The following is a 21179-nucleotide window of genomic DNA, read 5'->3' as shown; positions in this document are numbered from 1 at the left end:
CAGCAGACAGGATCTCCAACACGAGTAAATCAGCCAAGGATTGTAGCAGTTGAGTAGACCAGTTCCGTTCCGTAGATCAAAGCCAGAAGCAGACGTTTGTAGTTTTTCCAAGTCCAAGAAGGGGGGAAGACAAGCCGTGGTCAGTTCAGTCCGAGTTCTCAAAGCAGGAGATGGCGTCCGTCAAGAAGACGACGGAAGGTCAAGCTAATAAGAGTAAGCACAGGTTTGCACAAACAAATGCCCACACAATCCCTCCCGCCGTCTGACCCTGGATTCCAATCAACTTACGTCACAGCACAGGAAAGCACACAAGTCTTCAGGGAAGCGTCCCACACACACACGGATCCCAAGCGTTTGCCCAGATTACCTTGCCCAACGCAAATTGCAATTGCTCTCAAGCCCCATTTTATGCCAGTTACAAATCTTCATCACTGTCAGCTGTCCTCCTTAACCCGGGCGTTTCCTCATCACTTTCCTCGTCAGAGCTGGAACACCTCTGACTACGCCCAACAGCATCTCCAGCTGTGGATCCCGTCCCATCCCTCCAGCTAAGCCATGGGTCTAATCCTGAAGGTCCCCATTCATCTTCTGTCCCATCATGGCCAGTGGCACCCACTTCCTCCCTTACCCGAGTCCAATCCATCTCATCCTCCTCTGAGCTAACCAGCCCCTCCTCCATTCTCTCCGTAAACCCTTCGAAAGACTCCTCGTCAGATGGTGCTGCAAATATGTCTCGCAGTCTTTTTCTCTCTCGCTCCTCGAGAGTATCTGACTCTCGAGGAGTCTTACGCCCACGTCTGTCAGTAACAGAGCCATGAGGCTCAATCATAACACTCATGGCTCAAGAGGAATGGGCTTTGGATCATGTGTAGGATTGCCTGTTTTGCTGTTTTTCAGTTGTACAGTAGAGTCTCACTTATCCAACCGGCAGAATGTTGGATAAGCGAATATGTTGGATAATAAGGAGGGATCAAGGAAAATTCTATTAAACATCAAATTAGGTTATGATTTTACAAATTAAACACCAAAACATCATGTTATACAACAAATTTGACAGAAAAAGTAGTTCAATATGCAGTAATGCTATGTAGTAATTACTGTATTTACAAATTTAGCACTGAAATATCATTATGTATTGAAAAAGATTGACTACAAAAATTCGTTGGATAATCCAGAATGTTGGATAAGTGAGACTCTACTGCCTACCTATTCCTAACACTATGTAACAAAATTTTGAAAAAATTTCTATTCTATTTAAGAGTTATTTCCTATTGAATTGTGTGGTACTTACAGTAGAGTCTCACTTATCCAAGCTAAACGGGCCGGCAGAAGCTTGGATAAGCGAATATCTTGGATAATAAGGAGGGATTAAGGAAAAGCCTATTAAACATCAAATTAGGTTATAATTTTACAAATTAAGCACCAAAACATCATGTTATACAACAAATTTGACAGAAAAGGTAGTTCAATATGCAGTAATGTTGTGTTGTAATTACTGTTTTTACGAATTTAGCACCAAAATATCACAATATATTGATAACATTGACTACAAAAATGGCTTGGATAACCCAGAGGCTTGGATAAGCGAGGCTTGGATAAGTGAGACTCTACTGTACTTTGAAAGTACAGTAGAGTCTCACTTATCCAACATAAACGGGCCGGCAGAACGTTGGATAAGTGAATATGTTGGATAATAAGGAGAGATTAAGGAGAAGCCTATTAAACATCAAATTAAGTTATGATTTTACAAATTAAGCACCAAAACATCATGTTATACAACAAATCTGGTAGAAAAAGTAGTTCAATATGCAGTAATGCTATGTAGTAATTACTTTATTTATGAATTTTGCACCAAAATATCATGATATATTGAAAACCTTGACTACAAAAATGCGTTGGATAATCCAGAACGTTGGATAAGCGAGTGTTGGATAAGTGAGACTCTACTGTAGTTGCTCTATTCCAGTAATTTCATTTTTGTGACTGCCACAAACTATGTTACACTGAAGTACAAGTCTTTACCTATTTTTTAATTGATTATGTCTACCCTGATTACTATATTGAACTCCTTCATGTTGATTGGTACATGTTGATTGGAACTGTGTTCATTTTTAGATTGAACTGTTTTAACTGCTGTTCTATGATACTGTTTTTATTATGTTTGTTTGTTCATGCCGTTGTATGTTGTTTTGACAACTGACTGTTGTAAAAGACTTTCTGTATATATTTCAGATTTCAATATTAATGTCAAAAATATGTAGTATGATTTTACATAGGATTTGTGCTACATTAGAACAGTAAAAACAAATATCACTTAAGTAAAATAAACATTAAATATTAAATAACCCCCAAAAATAAAATAGGGTGTAAACACTAAGCTAATCTGGGAATCTGCTATTGCAACACATCTAATGAAGTGGTTCAAAACCAGTATAAAAAAAGATTAGGACTAAGTACGTTCCAGTCTACGTGGAATGCTGGAAACTGCCTTGAGTCCTCTCGAGGAGATGGAGTGGTATTATATAAATAAAGGATTATTGTTATTATTATTATTATTGACACAAAGACAAGTCGAACACTTCCCAAGCGTTTAGGATTGTGTGATGTATTTTCGGATGATGTGTGCAGATCCCAGTAAGGTGGCCTTTTGCAGTTGACAGATTGTAATTTTGTCAGGGTTTATTGTTTTCTATTATTATTATTATTATTATTATTGACACAACAACATTGTATGACACAGCAAACAAGATAGATATGCTGGGTTTCGTATCACAAAATCACAAGTCGAACACTTCCCAAGTGTCTAGGACTGTGTGATGTATTTTCGGATGATGCGCTCAGATCCCAGTCGGATGGCCTTTTGCAGTTGGCAGATCGTAATTTTGTCAGTGTCTACTGTTTCCAAATGCCAGCTGAGGTCTTTTGGCACGGCACCCAATGTGCCCATCACCACCGGGACCACCTGCACTGGTTTCTGCCAGAGTCTTTGAAGTTCAATCTTGAGGTCCTGAGAGCGGCTGAGTTTTTCCTGTTGTTTTTCGTCAATGCGACTGTCACCTGGGATGGCAACATCAATGATCCAAACCTTTTTCTTTTCCACAACTGTGATGTCTGGTGTGTTGTGTTCCAGAACTTTGTCAGTCTGGATTCGGAAGTCCCACAGTATCTTTGCGTGTTCATTTTCCAATACTTTTGCAGGTTTGTGATCCCACCAGTTCTTCTTATTATTATTTTGAATTGGTTGAGACTTGGTGAGGTATTAATTGAAAAACCATAGCACAGTGTACTGCAGGATGATGTCCCTCTCGCAAAAACAAAGGTTTTAGAACTTGATAAACTTTTTCCATGTTTTTATGATAGAACTAATTAGGAAATGACATTTATAGCCCAGGTACGAAAATCGTGTTACATAGTGTATTCACAGTGGGTTTACTGCAAGGAGTGGGGCTGCCTTCAGTCTTGTTTTTCCTTGCCTTTGAATTTTGAGCATCCCTACACAGTACAGCCATGTGCATTTAAAATGCAAAAAGCTGAGGCACACAGTCAGGCGCATTAAAGTATAACTAATCTGTCCTGAATGTGCCTCCTTCCTTAAGAGCATGAGGGCATTATTGGCTCAGATCAAGCCATGCCTGCTTTACCATGCTTCACGAGGACCTTGTTGAGCAGAGATATGGCTACAGCTCCTAGAATATTGAACGGGAGGATGCTGGGTCTTATAGTCCCTAAAATAATCCAACATTTCTGCAGTCGATCTATATCAGGCATGGACAAACATTGGCTCTCCAGGTGTTTTGGAGTTGAAGTCCAAAACACCTGGAGGGCCAAAGTTTGCCCATGCCTGGCCTATATGGAGAAAATGAGCATCGTTGCATACTTTGAATGTGACTTACACTTCTCTCTCTCTGTTTGGAGAATCATGGGCATGTAGGTTTTCCCTTAATGGTACATGCACATTTCCAGCTATGTAGTTGCTATATCAGAAGGCCATAGAATACCCACATGACAATTCGTGTTGCCTGCTGGCATCATTATTGACAAGTGTCACACTAGGATTGATAGTATTCTGTGTTTCTTCATTTGAAGGACATGCAGTTGGAGCAAAAAAGTCAAAACAGTGAATGTTCCTCATAAGGCTTAGTATTATACATCATTGCTCAAAAACTGGATTCTAGTGTTGCTTTTAGATTTTTGGGATTACTTATCTATATATATAAAAGAGTGATGGAATCCTGGCACCAAGCAAAACAACAAAACTAAACACCCCCCAACCTCGAAATTTCACAACACAATCCATCATCCATGCTTTGAGGTTGAAACCACAAAATATCACGTCACAAACCTCCATAGGGCCTTAAAAAACCCAAAAAACTGAGCTATTCAGTGCAATTCCAATGGGCCACAGCAACGCGTGGCAGGGCACAGCTAGTTCTATCATAAAAACATGGGAAAACTTTGTTAAACTGCAAAACTGTTTTTGCGCGACATCCTGCAGCACATTTTACTGTAGTTTTTCAATGAATTTCTCATCAAGCCTCAGCCAATTCAACTTAGTATGTGGCAGCCACAAAAACAAAGTTTCTGGAGAATAACAACTATAGTAGAGTCTCACTTATCCAACCTTTGCTTATCCAACACTCTGGATTATCCAACACATTCTGCCTCCTGCCCAGATTTACAGCTGTTTCTCTAGGCAGCAAGGACTGAACATTTTACGGATTTAACTTCCAAAAATGTTGTTGCTGCAAGTTCATTTTATGCAATTCTAACGGTATTTATAGTCAATTTGTTAGTAGCCAATCTTTTTGTAGTCAATGTTTTCAATACATTGCAATGTTTTGGTGCTAAAATTGTAAATACAGTAATTAACTATGTAACGTTACTGTGTATTGAACTGCATTTTCTGTCTATTTGTTGTAAAACATGATGTTTTGGTGCTTAATTTGTAAAATCATAACGTAATTTGATGTTTAATAGGCTTTTCCTTAATCCCTTCTTATTATCCAACATTTTCGCTTATCCAGCGTTCTGCCGGCCTGTTTATGTTGGATAAGCGAGACTCTATTGCACTTTCCAAGTAAGTCCTGCACAATTAAACAGGAAATAACACTTTCAAACTAGGAATAGAAAAAAATTCAAATTTTATTACAAAATGTCATCAGGTGTTGTACACTGTATTTCATAGGATGGAATTGGCAAAACTGTTGCATTAGAGTCCTGAAACAAATTTTCACCACAAACCACACACTAATCAGGTAATCTTGTAAGTGGAAGTTTATTCAAAGAAGAGTACAGTAGAGTCTCACTTATCCAACATAAACGGGCCGGCAGAACGTTGGATAAGCGAATATGTTGGATAATAAGGAGAGATTAAGGAAAAGCCTTTTTTAAAAAAAGAAATTTATTAAATTTTTTATATTACACCGAAAGAGTGAGAACAACCAAGGTATAGAAAAGTAGGAAAAAGAGAGAAAGATAAAAGTCTACATTCTACAAAAATATACCAACACACACACTAAAAAAAATGTGGAGAAAAAAAAAGACTTCCATTCCATCTTCTTGGATAATATTTTCTTATTATTCAGTAATATTTTTTCTTGCTAAGAAAAAAAAATAGCAAAATTGTCTCTCGTAATCTTCATTTTCTCAAATTATCCAGATAGTCTATTAAACATCAAATTAGGTTATGATTTTACAAATTAAGCACCAAAACATCATGTTATACAACAAATTTGACAAAAAAAGTAGTTCAATACACAGTAATGCTATGTATTAATTACTGTCTTTACGAATTTAGCACCAAAATATCACGATGTATTGAAAACATTGACTACAAAAATGCGTTGGATAATCCAGAACTTTGGATAAGTGAGTGTTGGATAAGTGAGACTCTACTGTATATAAAAATAAGCAAGGAGAATCAAAGTTAAAAAAGTTATTTCCAAGACAGCCAAGAGTCCAAAATCCTTTCAAATACAGTCTCCAGCGTCAATCCACAAATATATCCATAGCATGAATCCAACCTGTGCCTCACATGAACTGGAAGCAAGAACAAGCTTAGAAACTTGAATACATGAATACACAAACATAGGACCAGGAGCCGAGAGCTGTTCCTCTGAATATAATGTTGCTGTCACAAAGGATTGTACCAGCAGAAAACCAGTTAAAAGTCCTCAAACCCTCCCATGACATCATTCCTCACACACCTGATTTTCCTCTCCTTATCTCTAAGCCGCTGGGAAAAGCGAGTCTGTCTCTGTTGTACGCTCTGCCTCCGAATTTCCAAGCACCTTGACCTGGACAAACATTCATCTCCCACATTTCTCTCAGTCTGCACCTATGGCAGATTCTCATGAGAACTGACACCACTTTCTCCAGTCTCCTGGGAACTCCCAGGAGATTCCAAAACAACTCTCTCCAGGCCACTTCTACCCTTCTCTAGGGCCTCCAAATCTATCCAAGCATCCCCTTCCGCATCTTCTGAGCACTCAGAATCTGACCAGGCTACAACAAAAGCCACAACTGAATATTATTTGCCTGTGAAAACCCTATAAAATTAATGGACTTGCCATAATTTGAGAATGGCAACTTGAAGACACATACACACATACATTGCTTTAATTGGCTTTTAATTGTTCATTGCCCCAGGAATGTTTGTGGGCTGCGACATGCTTCAAAAAAGCAAACAACCATTAATCAATATATTGATGATTTTCTCCTATGCAACTGGGATGATCCAGAGTCCTTTAGGTTTCTCTGACTTATGACAGTCACTACTGTTGGGAATCACCCTGGACTACTCAAGTCTAGATGTAGTTAGATAGATGATAGAGTTAGATTGAGGGAATCCTTTCCCTGTTTCCAAAGCATGCCTAGACAGGCTTTACTGTGTTTCACTCTATCCTGTTTACGTCACATCCCTTACTTTGAAGTTAGTAGAAATGTGAATCTCTAGGGACAGTAACTTCTCATTGGTCAGAATGTCTTTTATGGCCCCAATAAGACCATGAGGTTGGAACCATTTTGGTTCAGTCTTCTCCCTTTGTTCTTCAAGCTACCAAGAAGCATCTCGCCCTCTCTCCTGGCAAGATGTAACTATTTAGATGTTTGTTATTTTTCCTTTCTTATTTTTCCTTAGAAACCAGTCTAGAGTAGACTAGACAGCTCCCAAGCCTTTCTATCTACAATGGAGCTCTTTTTACCTGAATAAATACTTTTTGAACTTTTACTGAGACTCTGCAGTCAATTGCAATCCTAAATGGTCAAAGGCTTCTCTTGCTCACCCCGTGTAAGTAACTGTTGCATTTGAAAGCTTTTGCTTTTGCTACTCTGCTGATTTTTGGTGGCATCTCCCCCCAGAGAGGGTTAAATTGAGTCTAACTGCTCAAAGATTACCACAACATGCCTTCAAGTCATTTCTAACTTATGGTGACTTATCATTAAGTTTTCTTGGAAGGATTTGTTCAGAGTTGGGTTTGCCGTTGCCTTCTGCTGAGAGAGAGTGGCTTGTTTGAGGTCATCCAATATGTTTCAATGGCCAATGGCATTTGTCCAGCATCACAGTACAACATTCAGATCACTGCACCATTTTGGCTTATTTATCTCTTCCTCTTTATTCAGGGTCCGGAAAATCCTACACCATGATGGGCACCGCCGACCAACCGGGATTAATCCCGCGACTCTGCAGCACCCTCTTCGAAAGGGCCCAGAAGGAGGAGAGCGAGGAGCAGAGCTTCAAAGTGGAGGTGTCCTACATGGAGATTTACAACGAGAAGGTCAGAGACCTGCTGGACCCAAAAGGGTAAGGAAGACGATCATGAAAAGCATGGCAAGGTGGTGAACTCATTCCTCAAGGAGACTCAGGAGCATGTCTTACTCCAAATCAAACACTACAGGTTTTATCTGTGGCAGATAAAGTAATTTAGTAAACTTTGGTCCGTTTGCTTGCAAAGATTTGTGGATTGTTGTGAGTTTTTCAGGCTGTATGGCCATGTTCCAGAAGCATTCTCTCCTAACGTTTCTCCTGCATCCGTGGCTGACATCTTCAGAGGTTCTGTTAACAGTGAGGCAAGTGGAGTGTGTATATATATATATATATATATATATATATATATATATATATATATGTGGAATATTGTCCAGGTTGGGAGAAAGGACCCTTACCTGTTTGAAGCAAGTGTGGATGTTGCAATTAGCAAGCTTGAATTAGCATTTGAGTAGCCATAAAGTTTGTAAAGTCAATCAGTGAAGTTTGCAAAGTCAGTCAACACCCCACTTGCTTTACTCCCAACAGAACCTCTAAAGATGCCAGCCATATATGCAGGTGAAACGTTAGGAAAGAATGCTTCTGGAACATGGCCATATAGCTCGAAAAAACTCGCAGTAGCCTAAGGATTCCAAACATGAAAGCCTTCGACAATAAATGATTTCCATAATTTTTCTCCACTGGGAAAGAGAGAGTATTTTTGCACAGTCAGTCCTCCATGTTCACTGGGGTTATGTATGCACGCAAGATGCCTACAAAAATGGAAAATTCTCAACTATAGCTTTGACATTTTTTCTATTTTTTATGTATTTCTGTCCACACATTTCTATGGTCAGCTTCTAGTGGTGGTTGTGCAAAGAGTTGCACTGGAGAAGCTAGGAATTGTAGTAGAAGTTGGTCATAGAGTTGCATTAGATAACCTCTACATAAATAATTGGCCCGTTGCAAAAATCTGTTAATTTTTACAACTGATGAAGTATGTTAATTTGGATTGATGTGAGTTTTCTGGGCTATGTGGCCATGTTCCAGAACAACACTCAGAAAAATGGGAATTCCAGACAGGAAACCATCAGGGTCAGTTAACACCTCTCAACAAAGGATTCCCCCAGGTAGAAAGCAGCCAGGCTTTGAAGCTGCAAGACTATTCAATGCTAATCACAGTGGCCAATTGCAACATTTCACATTTGCCTCCAACAGTCAAGAGTTCTTTCTCCCACCCTGGACATCATTCCACAGATATATAAACCCACTTGCCTAGTTTCCAACAGACCTCACAACTTCTGAGGATGCCTGTCATAGATGTGGGTGAAATGTCAGGAGAGGATGCTTCTGGAACATGACCTTACTGTCTAGAAAACTCACAGCAACCCAATGATTCTGGCCATGAAAGCCTTCGACAACACAAAGAATGGCACAATTAACTGACAAATGAAACCCACTGAAAACCTGGCAGAATATATATTGTCTTCACTGTCCACATAAGAAATAAACCATTAGAAGATATTAACTATAGTGAAAATGACAATTGTTGAAAGCAGAGGTTGCAAAACCGGAGACTGTTAATTTCATTATCAATGTGATTGCTGCTTTTCCTGAATCTGAAAACATACAATGTGAATAGCAAACCACATACAATTCACAGTGAGAATGCAAAAGGTTTTAGAGTTCCTTTTTATTTCTTTCACCTCATGTTCCCTCTCCATATTAGAAGACTTTGTGGGGTTTTTGTTGCTGTTGCTAACATCCATGTACTGCAAACTGGGTGCAGAAATCGGTTGATAAATCTGCCCTGACTTGAAACATGCCAGCCAAAGTAAAAAAAAAAGTACTTTTGCTTCCAAGAATTAAAGATTTAAGCGTGTGCTGCCGGATGCCAGGGTGAATTCGAAAAAGCACTCAGCTTTGTTGCTTCTTGTCCCAATTATGTAAAGGGAAATCATGCCGTCTTCTGTGTTTGCTTCCTTAAAAACAGGAGCCGACAGTCCTTAAAAGTCAGAGAACACAGCGTCTATGGGCCTTACGTGGATGGGCTTTCCAAATTGGCCGTGGCCAGCTACAAGGTAAAGAAGTCCATTGCAAGATGGTCATCATAAACTATTTATTTGCATGATTCCAGAACTGGGACCAAAATAACCAAATGCATTTCAGCAAGGATAAATGTAAGGAGTTACATGTCATGTAGCAAAGCTCTCAATGTCTAGACCAGGCATGGGCAAACTTGGGCCCTCCAGGTGTTTTGAACTTCAACTCCCACAATTCCTAACAGCCTATCTTTTCTCCCTCAGCCACTTATGCACAATTTTAGGAGGAAAAGAGAGAAGGAAGATGGAGAAAAAAAGTGGCAGCATCTTAATGACAAACCTGTTTTTATTTTTGCATGAGCTTTGGTGGATATAGCAAACCCACTTTTTCAGATGTAGTACCAAGTACTATCGAAGCCTAAGGCCCCTTCCACACAGTTGAATAAAATCCCACATTTTTCTTCGTGTACTCTGTGAATGCACACTAATGGAGAAGCTGCGCCTGCGCAGGTTCCGACGGAAACTCTTCCAAGCTGAAGTTCAAATTTTGGCGGTAACCACGCCCCCCTTCCCAAGGGGCATATAAGGCAGCCCCAGGCGCGCGCTCCCCAGTTCCTTTTTTTCCGCCGCAAGGTTCACTTCGGACTCTTCGCATGTCTACTACTCGTTTCAAGCGTTGCACGCAGTGTGCTGCTAAAATTCCTGACTCGGACGGCCACGCCAAGTGCCTCTTCTGTCTTGGCGAGGCTCATGTGGTCAGTACCTGCCGTTTCTGCCTAGCTCTCACGGCTCAGGCCAGAAAGAACAGAGCCGCTCGGCTTAGAGCGGCGCTCTACGAAAAATCTCTCGCGCCAGAACCGACTCCGTCGACGTCGGGTACGTCGTCTTCTTCAGCTCTAAGAGCGATGTCGGCGCCGCCAGCTAGGCCCACGACGACTAAAGCCTCCTCGGTCTCGTCCAAGGCGTCCAGGGCTTCCAGGACTGCTAAACCGGCTAAACCGCCATGTACCGTGACGACGGCTACCGTTTCCACCCGTTCCGGCAAGGTGGGGCCTTCCTCGACGTCGAGCTCTCTGGCTTCGGTGACCTCGGTCCGCTCCCGTATTGGTTCCCCGCCGTCCTCCTCTGCTATTAAGATAGCCTTTAAGAGGGCTCAAGAAGAATCTCGTCGAGCACAATCCGACTCAGCTGTGGTTCCTCCCACACCTGGCAAGTCCTTGAGGGTTGCATCTAAGCAACCGCCGACAAAAAAACGGCTAACTCAACGCTCCTCTTCTTCGGCCTCCTCAAGGCGGGACCGGCCGTCCTCCTCGGCAACCTCCTCGAGAAGGTCTTCTCCAATTCGGCCAGCCCAGAGCCCTAGAGATGTATCTCAATCTCCATTGCACCCCCTGTCTGACGGGGAGCTGCAGGACTCACCCCACCACTCTACCCAAACGGTGGTCAGGGTGCCGGTGCCGGAACCCCTTGGGCTGCCTCACTCGTCGCGCCAACAGCTCTTCCCTCCCACCTCGACACCGGAGCGTGGCAGACAAACGGCTCGCCTGGCTCGAGCAGCCCAGGCCTCAGCCTCTAAGGATCCTCGGCTCCCGACCCTCTCTTCCCGCGAGGCCATGCCTCCTCCCGAGACTGTGCTTTCTTCTCCCCCTCAGTCCCCCCAAGGGGCTGAGGAGGAAGATGTTGATGTTGACCGCCCAGACTCTGTCCTTTCGGCCTCGGTGGTCTCCCTCGGTCTCGACCTCTCTCCTCCCCACGATGCGTATGAGGCGGACCCGCCTTCTCCTACTGACAATATTCGTGCTTTCTCTGATCAAATGGTCAGAATGGCCGACGCCCTGGGTTTGGAGATCAAGCAGACTTCCAAAGCAGTGTCTGATCCAGTTTTCAAAAGGGTGCAGGCCCAAGCTCCGCCGGCCACGCTACTCCCTTTCCTGCCTTATCTGTTGGACGTTATCCAGGCCTCCTGGAAAACCCCTTTCTCCATTCCTCCGACCTCGAAGAGGATCGAGACTTGGTACCGTACCGACGATGATTCCTTGGAGTGGCTCAAACACCACCCCGACCCCAACTCCCTGGTCGTTAAGGCCTCTCAATCCTCAGGTCGTCAGTCGAACACTCTGGCCGACAGAGAAGGGAAGCGCTTCGACGCCGTGGGTCGAAAACTTTACTCTGGAGCCCTTTTGCTTTGCCGCATGGCGAATTATGGAGCCTGCATGGGTGCCTACCAGCAGATTATCTGGGAGAAGGCACAGCCTTTCTTCGCTAAAATGTCAGACGAAGACCGCTCCGTCCTCACTACCCTCCAACAGGAAGCTGACTCGCTTGCCCACCACCAAATACAAATGGCGAAACATACAGGTGATACTGCGGGCAAGATGATTGCCCACGCGATATCCATCCGCCGTCACGCCTGGCTGAGGTCTTCGGGTCTATCTTCATCTTCCAGGCAGGTCATTGAGGACCTTCCCTTTGACGCGCTCGGACTATTTAACTCCGGTACCGATGATAAACTCAAGTCTAACCATGACTTTAAAATTCTTGCGTCTAAATGCGGTGACCAACCGCAACCTCAGCGCACCCGCTGGTTCCCGCACTGCTCCCGCCGCTTCCCGCCGCAATCTTTCAAACACCACTCTTTCAGGCAGCCCTCGGGCTCGAATAATCAGACCCATCACCAACCTCGTCGGGGACCTCATCCGCAAAAGCAACGCGGTCGAACCACCCCCGCCCCTCCGCAGGCCAACCGGCGTGCCTGACGCCAACCCCTGCCAGAGCTCATCGCCCGCTACCGCTGTGGAGCCCACGCTGCCTCGTCCCTCCTGTGCCTTCGCCGACCGCCTAGCCCCCTTTTACAATCAATGGGAGTCCATTACTTCAGATGCATGGGTTCTTCGCATTGTCCAAGACGGCTACGCCTTAGAGTTCACAGACCTCCCACCTACAGGTCGCATTCTCTACTCAACTCCTCCAGAGATACTGGCCGAAGTCGAGGCATTACTGGCCAAAGGCGCCATCCGTCCCTCCCCTCCCGAACTGGACCCCTTAAGTTTTTTCTCCAGATACTTTACAGTCCCGAAGAAGGGGGGCGGGCTACGCCCCATTCTGGACCTAAGGGCCCTCAATATATTCATTCGCCCTTCCAAATTCAGGATGGTCTCTATTGCCTCTATCCTCCCGATGCTGCAGCGGGGAGACTACTTTGCCTCCATAGACTTACGAGACGCCTACTTCCACGTGGCGATACGGGAGGCGCACAGAAGGTTCCTCTGCTTCAAAGTTCTCGACCAAACCTACCAGTTTACCGTTTTACCCTTCGGTCTCGTTACGGCCCCGAGGGTCTTTACCAAGGTCGTCGCCGCCGTAGCGGCCCACCTCAGGCTACATGGCATCACGGTCTTTCCTTATCTGGACGACTGGCTTCTCGTCGGGCCCGATCCGGTTCTTCTCGCGAACCAGGTCTCCTTCACGCTGCGTCTTCTAAAATCTCTCGGCCTCCAACTCAACTCCGAGAAGTCAAATCTCTCCCCGTCAACCCGAATCCGGTTCATCGGGGCCCTCTTCGACTCCGTCACAGAGACTGTCTCACTACCGTTCGACAGATTCCTGGCTCTCCACCACCACATCGTCCTTTGTCGATCCGCCAGGAGGGTCAGAGCCCGTGCCATTCAAGTCCTTCTGGGCCACATGGCCTCCACGGTCCTCACGACCCCGTTTGCCAGGCTGCGCCTTCGGGTCCTACAAAGGTGGTTCATAGACACTTTCAAGCCGTTCTACCACCACAACTCCAAGTACTTGTCGGTACCGTTGTTCGTCCGCCAGTCCCTCTCATGGTGGACGTCTCACCAAAACGTGTGCAGGGGTCTCCCATTTCATCCAGCCCCGCCGTCGCTAACCATAACAACGGACTCCTCCACCTACGCTTGGGGAGCCCACATGAACGGTCTAACGGTTCAAGATCTTTGGTCCCCATCCGAGAGGGCCAACCACATAAACTTCCTCGAGCTTCTCGCCATTTTCAAAGCCCTAAAAGCTTTCTCTCGCCTCATCCGTCACAAGGCCATCCTCATTCAATCGGACAACCTCGTAGCAGTATTCTACATCAACAAACAGGGCGGTACGGGTTCGAGGAAATTGATGCTCCTCTCCTCCCGTCTATGGGTTTGGTGCATAGCCCACGACGTACAGGTCTCTGCAATCCACCTGCCGGGTGCCCAAAACGACTTAGCAGATGCCCTCAGCAGGATGACTTCTTCCTCTCACGAGTGGAAGCTCGATCCCGAGATCCTCGACGGTCTGTTCCTCCACTGGGGACGCCCTACTCTGGATCTCTTCGCGTCTCCCCACAACGCTCAGCTACCCCGCTACGGAGCGAGACTTCCCCCGAACTCCTTTCCCGGCTGTCTAGGGGATGCCTTTCTACTGGACTGGTCGGCGGAGATGCTTTATCTCTTTCCACCGATTCCCCTCATACCGAAAGTTCTCGAAAGACTTCTCTCTATCTCGGTCACAGCGATTCTCATAGCTCCGGCCTGGCCCCGCCAACCGTGGTATCCGGCCCTTCTTCGTCTCTCCAGAGGAACGTTTCGCCCTCTGCCTCCCTCGCCGCACCTTCTCTCAAGGGAGGACGGCAAAATTCTTCACCCGGACCTCCCTTCCCTTCATCTCACTGCATGGAGGATTCTCACCTAGCCTCCCTTCCGCAGAACCTGCAAGATGTCCTTCGGGCAGCCCATAAGCCGTCTACTACCAAGGCTTACTCTTATAAACTCTCTCGCTTTCACGCCTTCCTTCGATCCCGTAATGTCGACACCTTTCCGACCTCGGTACCGGTGGTCCTCGACTTCCTCATGACCCTCGTCGAGAAGAAACTCTCTCTCGCTTCTATCAAGGCGTATCTCGCAGCCCTTTCCTGGTCCTTTCAACGCCATGGTCAGCCATCTCTCTTCTCTCACCACTTGATCAAAACCTTTCTCCGAGGCTACAATAACATCTGCCCGCCGTCGCTACCACCTACGCCGGGCTGGAACCTTGAACTTGTACTTTCTCAACTCACTTCTCCTCCCTTCGAACCGCTTGCCTCGACCGATCTCCGCCTGCTTTCCTGGAAGCTGGCTTTTCTAGTCGCGATCACGTCGGCGCGAAGGCCATCCGAGCTTACTGCTCTCAGGGTCGACGAACCTTATCTACGTTTTCACCATGACCGCGCTGTTCTTCGCCCGGACATTACCTTTCTCCCTAAGGTGGTGTCAGCTTTCCACCTCAACCAGGACATTGTCCTACCAGCTTTCTTCGCTAACCCCTCCTCTCCTCTCGAGCAGAAACTGCACCTTCTCGACGTTCGAAGGGCGCTTCTCTTCTACAGGGACCGTACCAAGGGCATCCGTAAGACACAAAAACTCTTTGTCGCCTATGCCCAGGACAAGTTGGGTAATCCCATCTCTTCCCAAAGACTGTCCCACTGGATCGCTCAGGCCATTGAGTTGGCCTACGAACTAGCCAAGCGACCTCCTCCTCCATCCATCCGCCCGAGGTCGACTAGGGGCCTCTCGGCCTCGACTGCCTTCCTTAGAGGTATTCCGCTTGACTCCATATGCAAAGCGGCTATCTGGTCAAACCCTCTTACGTTTGTCTCTCACTACAGACTGGACAGTAAAACCTTAAAGGACTCGGCCTTCGCAAGATCAGTACTCTCATCTTGCCTCTCCTGACTGTCAAACGTCCTTTCTCCTTATACTTACCCGCAGGTGACTCTCTATACCTCTCCTTCAAGTTTGGGCCGGTCTCTCTTTTTCCCATACCTACCTCTAGGGATCTGTTTTTTCCCTGATTGTGTTGAACAGTTGCTCTGTTGCTTTGTAGTGCCTTATTTATCCTGGCGGTTATGTCAAAAGGCATGATGTTTTTCCCCTCTCCCCCCCGGGAGTGCGTTTATATGCACTATACGCAATTGCGTGTGTCTATTATGTTTATTGATAAAACTCTATGTTATGTTTCCTCTTCTACTATGCTCATGTTGCATTGCACTGGTCCTTTCGGACAAATTATTGCACTGGTCTCTTGGGACTGTTATCTCAATTTGTCCTAATAAACGTATGTTTGGACATTCACTGTTTGTCGAGTTTGCCTTGTCCCACCATCCGGGACCTAAGCGTGTCAGTCTCCATTAGTGTGCATTCACAGAGTACACGAAGAAAAAGGACAGGTTGCTCACCTGTAACCATGTTTCTTCGAGTGTACTCTGTGAATTCACACAAACCCGCCCTTCCTTCCCCTCTGGCAAACCTCTCCCTTTCTCGTTGCCTTGGCGGCGTAGGAACTGGGGAGCGTGCGCCTGGGGCTGCCTTATATGCCCCTTGGGAAGGGGGGCGTGGTTACCGCCAAAATTTGAACTTCAGCTTGGAAGAGTTTCCGTCGGAACCTGCGCAGGCGCAGCTTCTCCATTAGTGTGAATTCACAGAGTACACTCGAAGAAACATGGTTACAGGTGAGCAACCTGTCCTTATCTGCGTTGAACTGGAATATATGGTAGCGTGGACTCAGATATTATAGGATTTTCTGCCTTGATATTCTGAGTAACATGGCTATGTGATATTAATACTGCTCAGTCCTGCATCTGAAGAAGTGGGTTTATATCCACCAAAGCTCATGCAAAAATAGCTGTCTTGAAGATGATGCCATATTTGTTCATTTTTTCCTCTCCCTTCCTTTCCTCTTTGAGTCTCAATGGACAGAGAAAAGATTGGTATTATTATTATTATTTTGTTTTATGACACAGCAAACAAGATAGATATGCTGGATTTCATATCACAGAATCACAAGTCGAACTCTTCCCAAGTGTCTAGGACTGTGTGATGTATTTTCGGATGATGCGTGCAGATCCCAGTAGGGTGGCCTTTTGCAGCTGGCAGATCATAATTTTGTCAATGTCTGTTGTTTCCAAATGAGATCTTTTGGCACGGCACCCAGTGTGCCCCTCACCACCGGGACCACCTGCACTGGTTTCTGCCAGAGTCTCTAAAGTTCAATCTTGAGGTCCTGATAGCGGCTGAGTTTTTCCTGTTGTTTTTCGTCAATGCGACTGTCACCTGGGATGGCAACATCAATGATCCAAACCTTTTTCTTTTCCACAACTGTGATGTCTGGTGTGTTGTGTTCCAGAACTTTGTCAGTCTGGATTTGGAAGTCCCACAGTATCTTTGCGTGCTCATTTTCCAATACTTTTGCAGGTTTGTGATCCCACCAGTTCTTTGCTGCTGGAAGGTGGGACTTGAGGCATAAGTTCCAATGAATCATTTGGGCCACATAGTTGTGCCTCTGTTTGTAGTCTCTCTGTGCAATTTTCTTACAGCAGCTGAGGATATGATCAATGGTTTCATCGGTTTCCTTGCACAGTCTGCATTTTGGGTCATCAGCTGATTTTTCATCTTGGCCTTAATTGCCTTTGTTCTGATGGCTTGCTCCTGGGCTGCAAGGTCAGGCCTTCTGTCTCCTTCTTCAGGGTCCCATTCGTGAGCCAGAGCCAGGTCTTCTCCTTATCAGCTTTTCCTTCAATTTTGTCAGGGAAATTTCCATGCAATGTTTTGTTGTGCCAGCTGTCAGCTCTAGTTTGTAGTGTGGTTTTCTTGTACTGGTGTTTTGTCTGCTGTGCTTTGAGGAGTTTCTGATTTTTGACTTCACTCAAAACAGGTTCTTCACTTTGCTTTACATATTCTGCTAGGGCATGTTCTTCTTCTTTGACTGCTTGTTTTACTTGCAAGAGTCCTCTGCCTCCTGATCTTCTAGGCAGATATAGCCGTTCAACATCACTGCGAGGGTGCAGTGAGTGGTCATGAGTTTTCTTGTTTTTCTGTCCAAATTGTCCAGCTCAGCCTGTGTCCAATTTATAATGCCAGCAGTATATCTTATGACAGGTATGGCCCAGGTGTTTATGGCCTTGATGGTGTTGCCTCCATTGAGCTTGCTTTTGAGAATTTTTTGGACCCTTTGTGTGTATTCTTTACTGACCACAGTTTTCACATGTTCATGCTTGATGTTGTCCAGCTGTAATATGCCCAGATATTTATAGGCCTCTGGCTGGTGACACTTTATTGTTTGGCCATTGGGCATATTTATGCCCTCACTTTCAATGATTTTTCCCTTCTTCAATGCCACTCTCGAACATTTGTCCAAACCAAACTCTATGTTGATATCAGTGCTAAAAATTCGGACAGTGTTAGTCAGAGACTGGATTTCAGTTTCCGTTTTCTCATACAGCTTCAGGACATCCATGTACATCAGATGCGAAATTTTGTGAAATTTCTTAGATGTTTGATAGCCGAGATTTTTTTTTGTAAGATTGTTGACAGAGGGATCATGGCAATAATGAAAAGCAGAGGGGACAGTGAGTCCCCCTGGAACATTCCTCTTCTGATGTTGACTAGTCTATAGCTTTCATTTCCAACAAACAGTTCAGTTTTCCAGTGCTCCATCATGTTTTTAATAAAGGTGCCAATGTTTTTACTAATCCCGATGGCGTCCAGGCACTTGATGATCCAGCTGTGTGGGAGTGAGTCAAAGGCCTTTTTGTAGTCAATCCACGTCATGTGAAGATTAGCTTTTCAGCTTTTACAGTTCTCCAGAATCATTTTGTCAATTAATAACTGGTCTTTTGTGCCCCTGCTTTTCCGTTTGTTGCCTTTCTGTTCATCTGGCAAGATGTTTTTTTCTTCAAGATAATCTTGAATTATTATCATTATTATTATTATTATTATTATTATTATTATTATTATTATTCTAGAAGAGATTAACATGGCCGCTTCTTTGAAAAATACAGGATAATTGACATCTGCCTTGAAAGCAGTGCATGGGGAAATGATCTAGGGGTCTCAGTAGAGTATGAGCTAAGTATGAATCAGTAGTGTGATGCCATCAAAGTCAATGCGGTTCTGGGCAGTGTGCAAAAAGATATAGTTTCCAGATCAAAGAGAGTGTTATTATTGCTCCTATCTGCTTTGACCAGACCTGACCTGGCATGATCCTGTGTCCAGTTTTGGATACTGCAGTTCAGGAAAGATATTGACAAGTTGGAACTTGTTCAGAGAAGATGTTTGGAAACCAAACTTCAGGAAGAAGGTTATTCCTTCTAAAACATGCAACTGACCGTTAGAGGCAAAGAATTTAGAAATATGACCCTTTGTATTCATGAAGCTCTGGAATTTGCCTCCCGGACATATTAAGTGCAATCCCCCATTTGCCCCTGCAATCATGGAGTCTCTGGGAAATTTTCACTCAGAATATTCACTGGTCTGTGGCTAATAAGTCATGCAAAACCTGTCAGTGCCCCATAGCCTGGGCCCCTCACCCCACTTTCCAATATTCGAGCTATAGACTGATTCAGGAAATGATAAACTATACGATAAACTGACACATGGAAACCTTGAAGAACCTCCCTGCGAAGGGGAGGATCTTGCAAAACTGGTTTGGCAAGCAATACTGTACACTAATTCCTTTTGCAAAAACTTTACAGGTAGAGCCTTAAGTGCCTTCAAAAAAGAGTTGGCATTGAAGCACTAGGGCCCCTGATTGCATTTCTGTCATCACAGTTCAAACATAACAGGAATATTGGAAGAGTTAGAATGTCTAGAGCAGGCATGGGCAAACTTGGACCCTCCAGGTGTTTTGGACTCCAACTCCCACAATTCCTAGCAGCCTACCGGCTGCTAGGAATTGTGGGAGTTGGAGTCCAAAACACCTGGAGGGCCCAAGTTTGCCCATGCCTGCTCTATGAAGAATACTGGACTAGGATAAAGAAAACTTCTCTTATATTTTATATCAAGTTGACATAAGATACAAGAACCATTCTTCATTTCTTAATGCTGGTGCTTTGTGACTCTTGTCTTTTCCCTAGGACATAGAGTCTTTGATGTCTGAAGGCAATAAGTCCCGGACAGTCGCCGCAACCAACATGAACGAAGAGAGCAGTCGATCCCACGCGGTCTTCAAGATCATCCTCACGCACACCTTGTACGACGTCAAATCAGGGGTAAGTTCAGTTCAGCATAGCTCAATAGCGTGGTGCTGCTGTTACATTAATAGATCCCTACTTTCTCAGACAAAGGAAGTAACTTGTTTTTGTTGTTGTTAACTGATGACAAGTTGACTTCAACGTATTTTGATCCTATGAATGAAGAAATACAGTAGAGTCTCACTTATCCAACATAAACGGGCTGGCAAAATGTTGGATAAGCAAAAATGTTGGATAATAAGGAGGTTATGTTTATTATGTGGATCATAATAAACTATGGCATGTTCTTGGTGGTATGTATTGCGCCAAATTGCTATATGTGTGTGTGTGTGTAAAGAAATCCTTGCAAAGTTGCTTGCAAAAGATCTCTGCAAAAAGAGAGCTGAGCTTTTTGCAGAGGCAAGCCAAGCTTCAAAACAATGTATCAGTTTGCTGGCAGATGGCTGGGTTTTGTCAGTTGGGAATCTGTGCTTGCAGGGAGAGCACACAAAAAGACAGGCTCCCTAGCTACGGTCAAGTAGCAGTTTGAATATGCTATGCCGGATATATTGATTGCTGATTGATTTGTTATTGATCCTACACAACTACAAGGATATTATACGATTGCTGAACTGTTTACTTAACTTCAACTCAACAAGTAAAGTTCCTTTGTTCTTTCAATTCCTCTGCCTGGTCTGAGTCTTTTGCACATGGTGTTAACTGGACGCTACTGGTTCCGCTATACACACTCGTTAACAGTATGGGGATACCAAGTCACCTTGTCTGTCTCCTGAGAAATCTGTATAAAGACCAAGTAGCCACAGTAAGAACAGACCACAGAACAACAGACTGGTTCAAGATTGGGAAAGGAGTGCGGACATCAGGACTGCATCCTCTCACCCTCCCTATTCAACTTGTACGCAGAACACATCATGCGACATGCGGGGCTTGAGGAATCCAAGGCTGGAGTTAAAATTTCTGGAAGAAACATTAACAACCTTAGATGATACCACTCTGATGGCCGAAAGCAAGGAGGAGATGAGGAGCCTTATCACCAAGGTGAAAGAAAGAAGAAAGTGCAAAGCTGGGCTGCAGTTAAACATCAAGAAAACCAAGATCATGGCAACTACACCTATTGATAATTGGCAAATAGAGGGAGAAAACGTGGAGGCAGTGACAGACTTTATATTTCTAGGCGCAAAGATCACTGCAGATGCAGACTGCAGCCAGGAAATCAGAAGACGTTTCCTTCTTGGGAGGAGAGCAATGACCAACCTCGATAAAATAGTGAAGAGCAGAGACATCACACTGGCAGTGAAAGTCTGCATAGTTAAAGCAATGGTATTCCCCAGAGTAACCTATGGATGCGAGAGCTGGACCATAAGGAAGGCTGAGCGAAGGAAGAGAGACG

The 21179-nt window shown here is 44.6% G+C and overlaps 1 protein-coding gene across 3 annotated transcripts in view; it reads left to right on the top strand.

Annotated features, from left to right (window-relative positions):
• Positions 1 to 21179, top strand: part of kif13b (kinesin family member 13B) — a 304005-nt gene that overhangs the window by 143784 nt on the left and 139042 nt on the right. For all 3 annotated transcript variants that reach the window (XM_062968806.1, XM_062968805.1, XM_062968807.1), the window contains exons 6-8: positions 7621 to 7801; positions 9738 to 9825; positions 19673 to 19807. In XM_062968806.1, the coding sequence (XP_062824876.1) occupies positions 7621 to 7801; positions 9738 to 9825; positions 19673 to 19807 (404 nt within the window). The remainder of the gene's footprint in view (positions 1 to 7620; positions 7802 to 9737; positions 9826 to 19672; positions 19808 to 21179) is intronic.

Source organism: Anolis carolinensis, chromosome 1 (assembly GCF_035594765.1).
Source record: "Anolis carolinensis isolate JA03-04 chromosome 1, rAnoCar3.1.pri, whole genome shotgun sequence".
Lineage (NCBI taxonomy): Eukaryota > Metazoa > Chordata > Lepidosauria > Squamata > Dactyloidae > Anolis > Anolis carolinensis.
The sequence above is the reverse complement of the archived record's forward strand: the minus strand, read 5'-3'. Positions and strand labels throughout refer to the sequence as shown.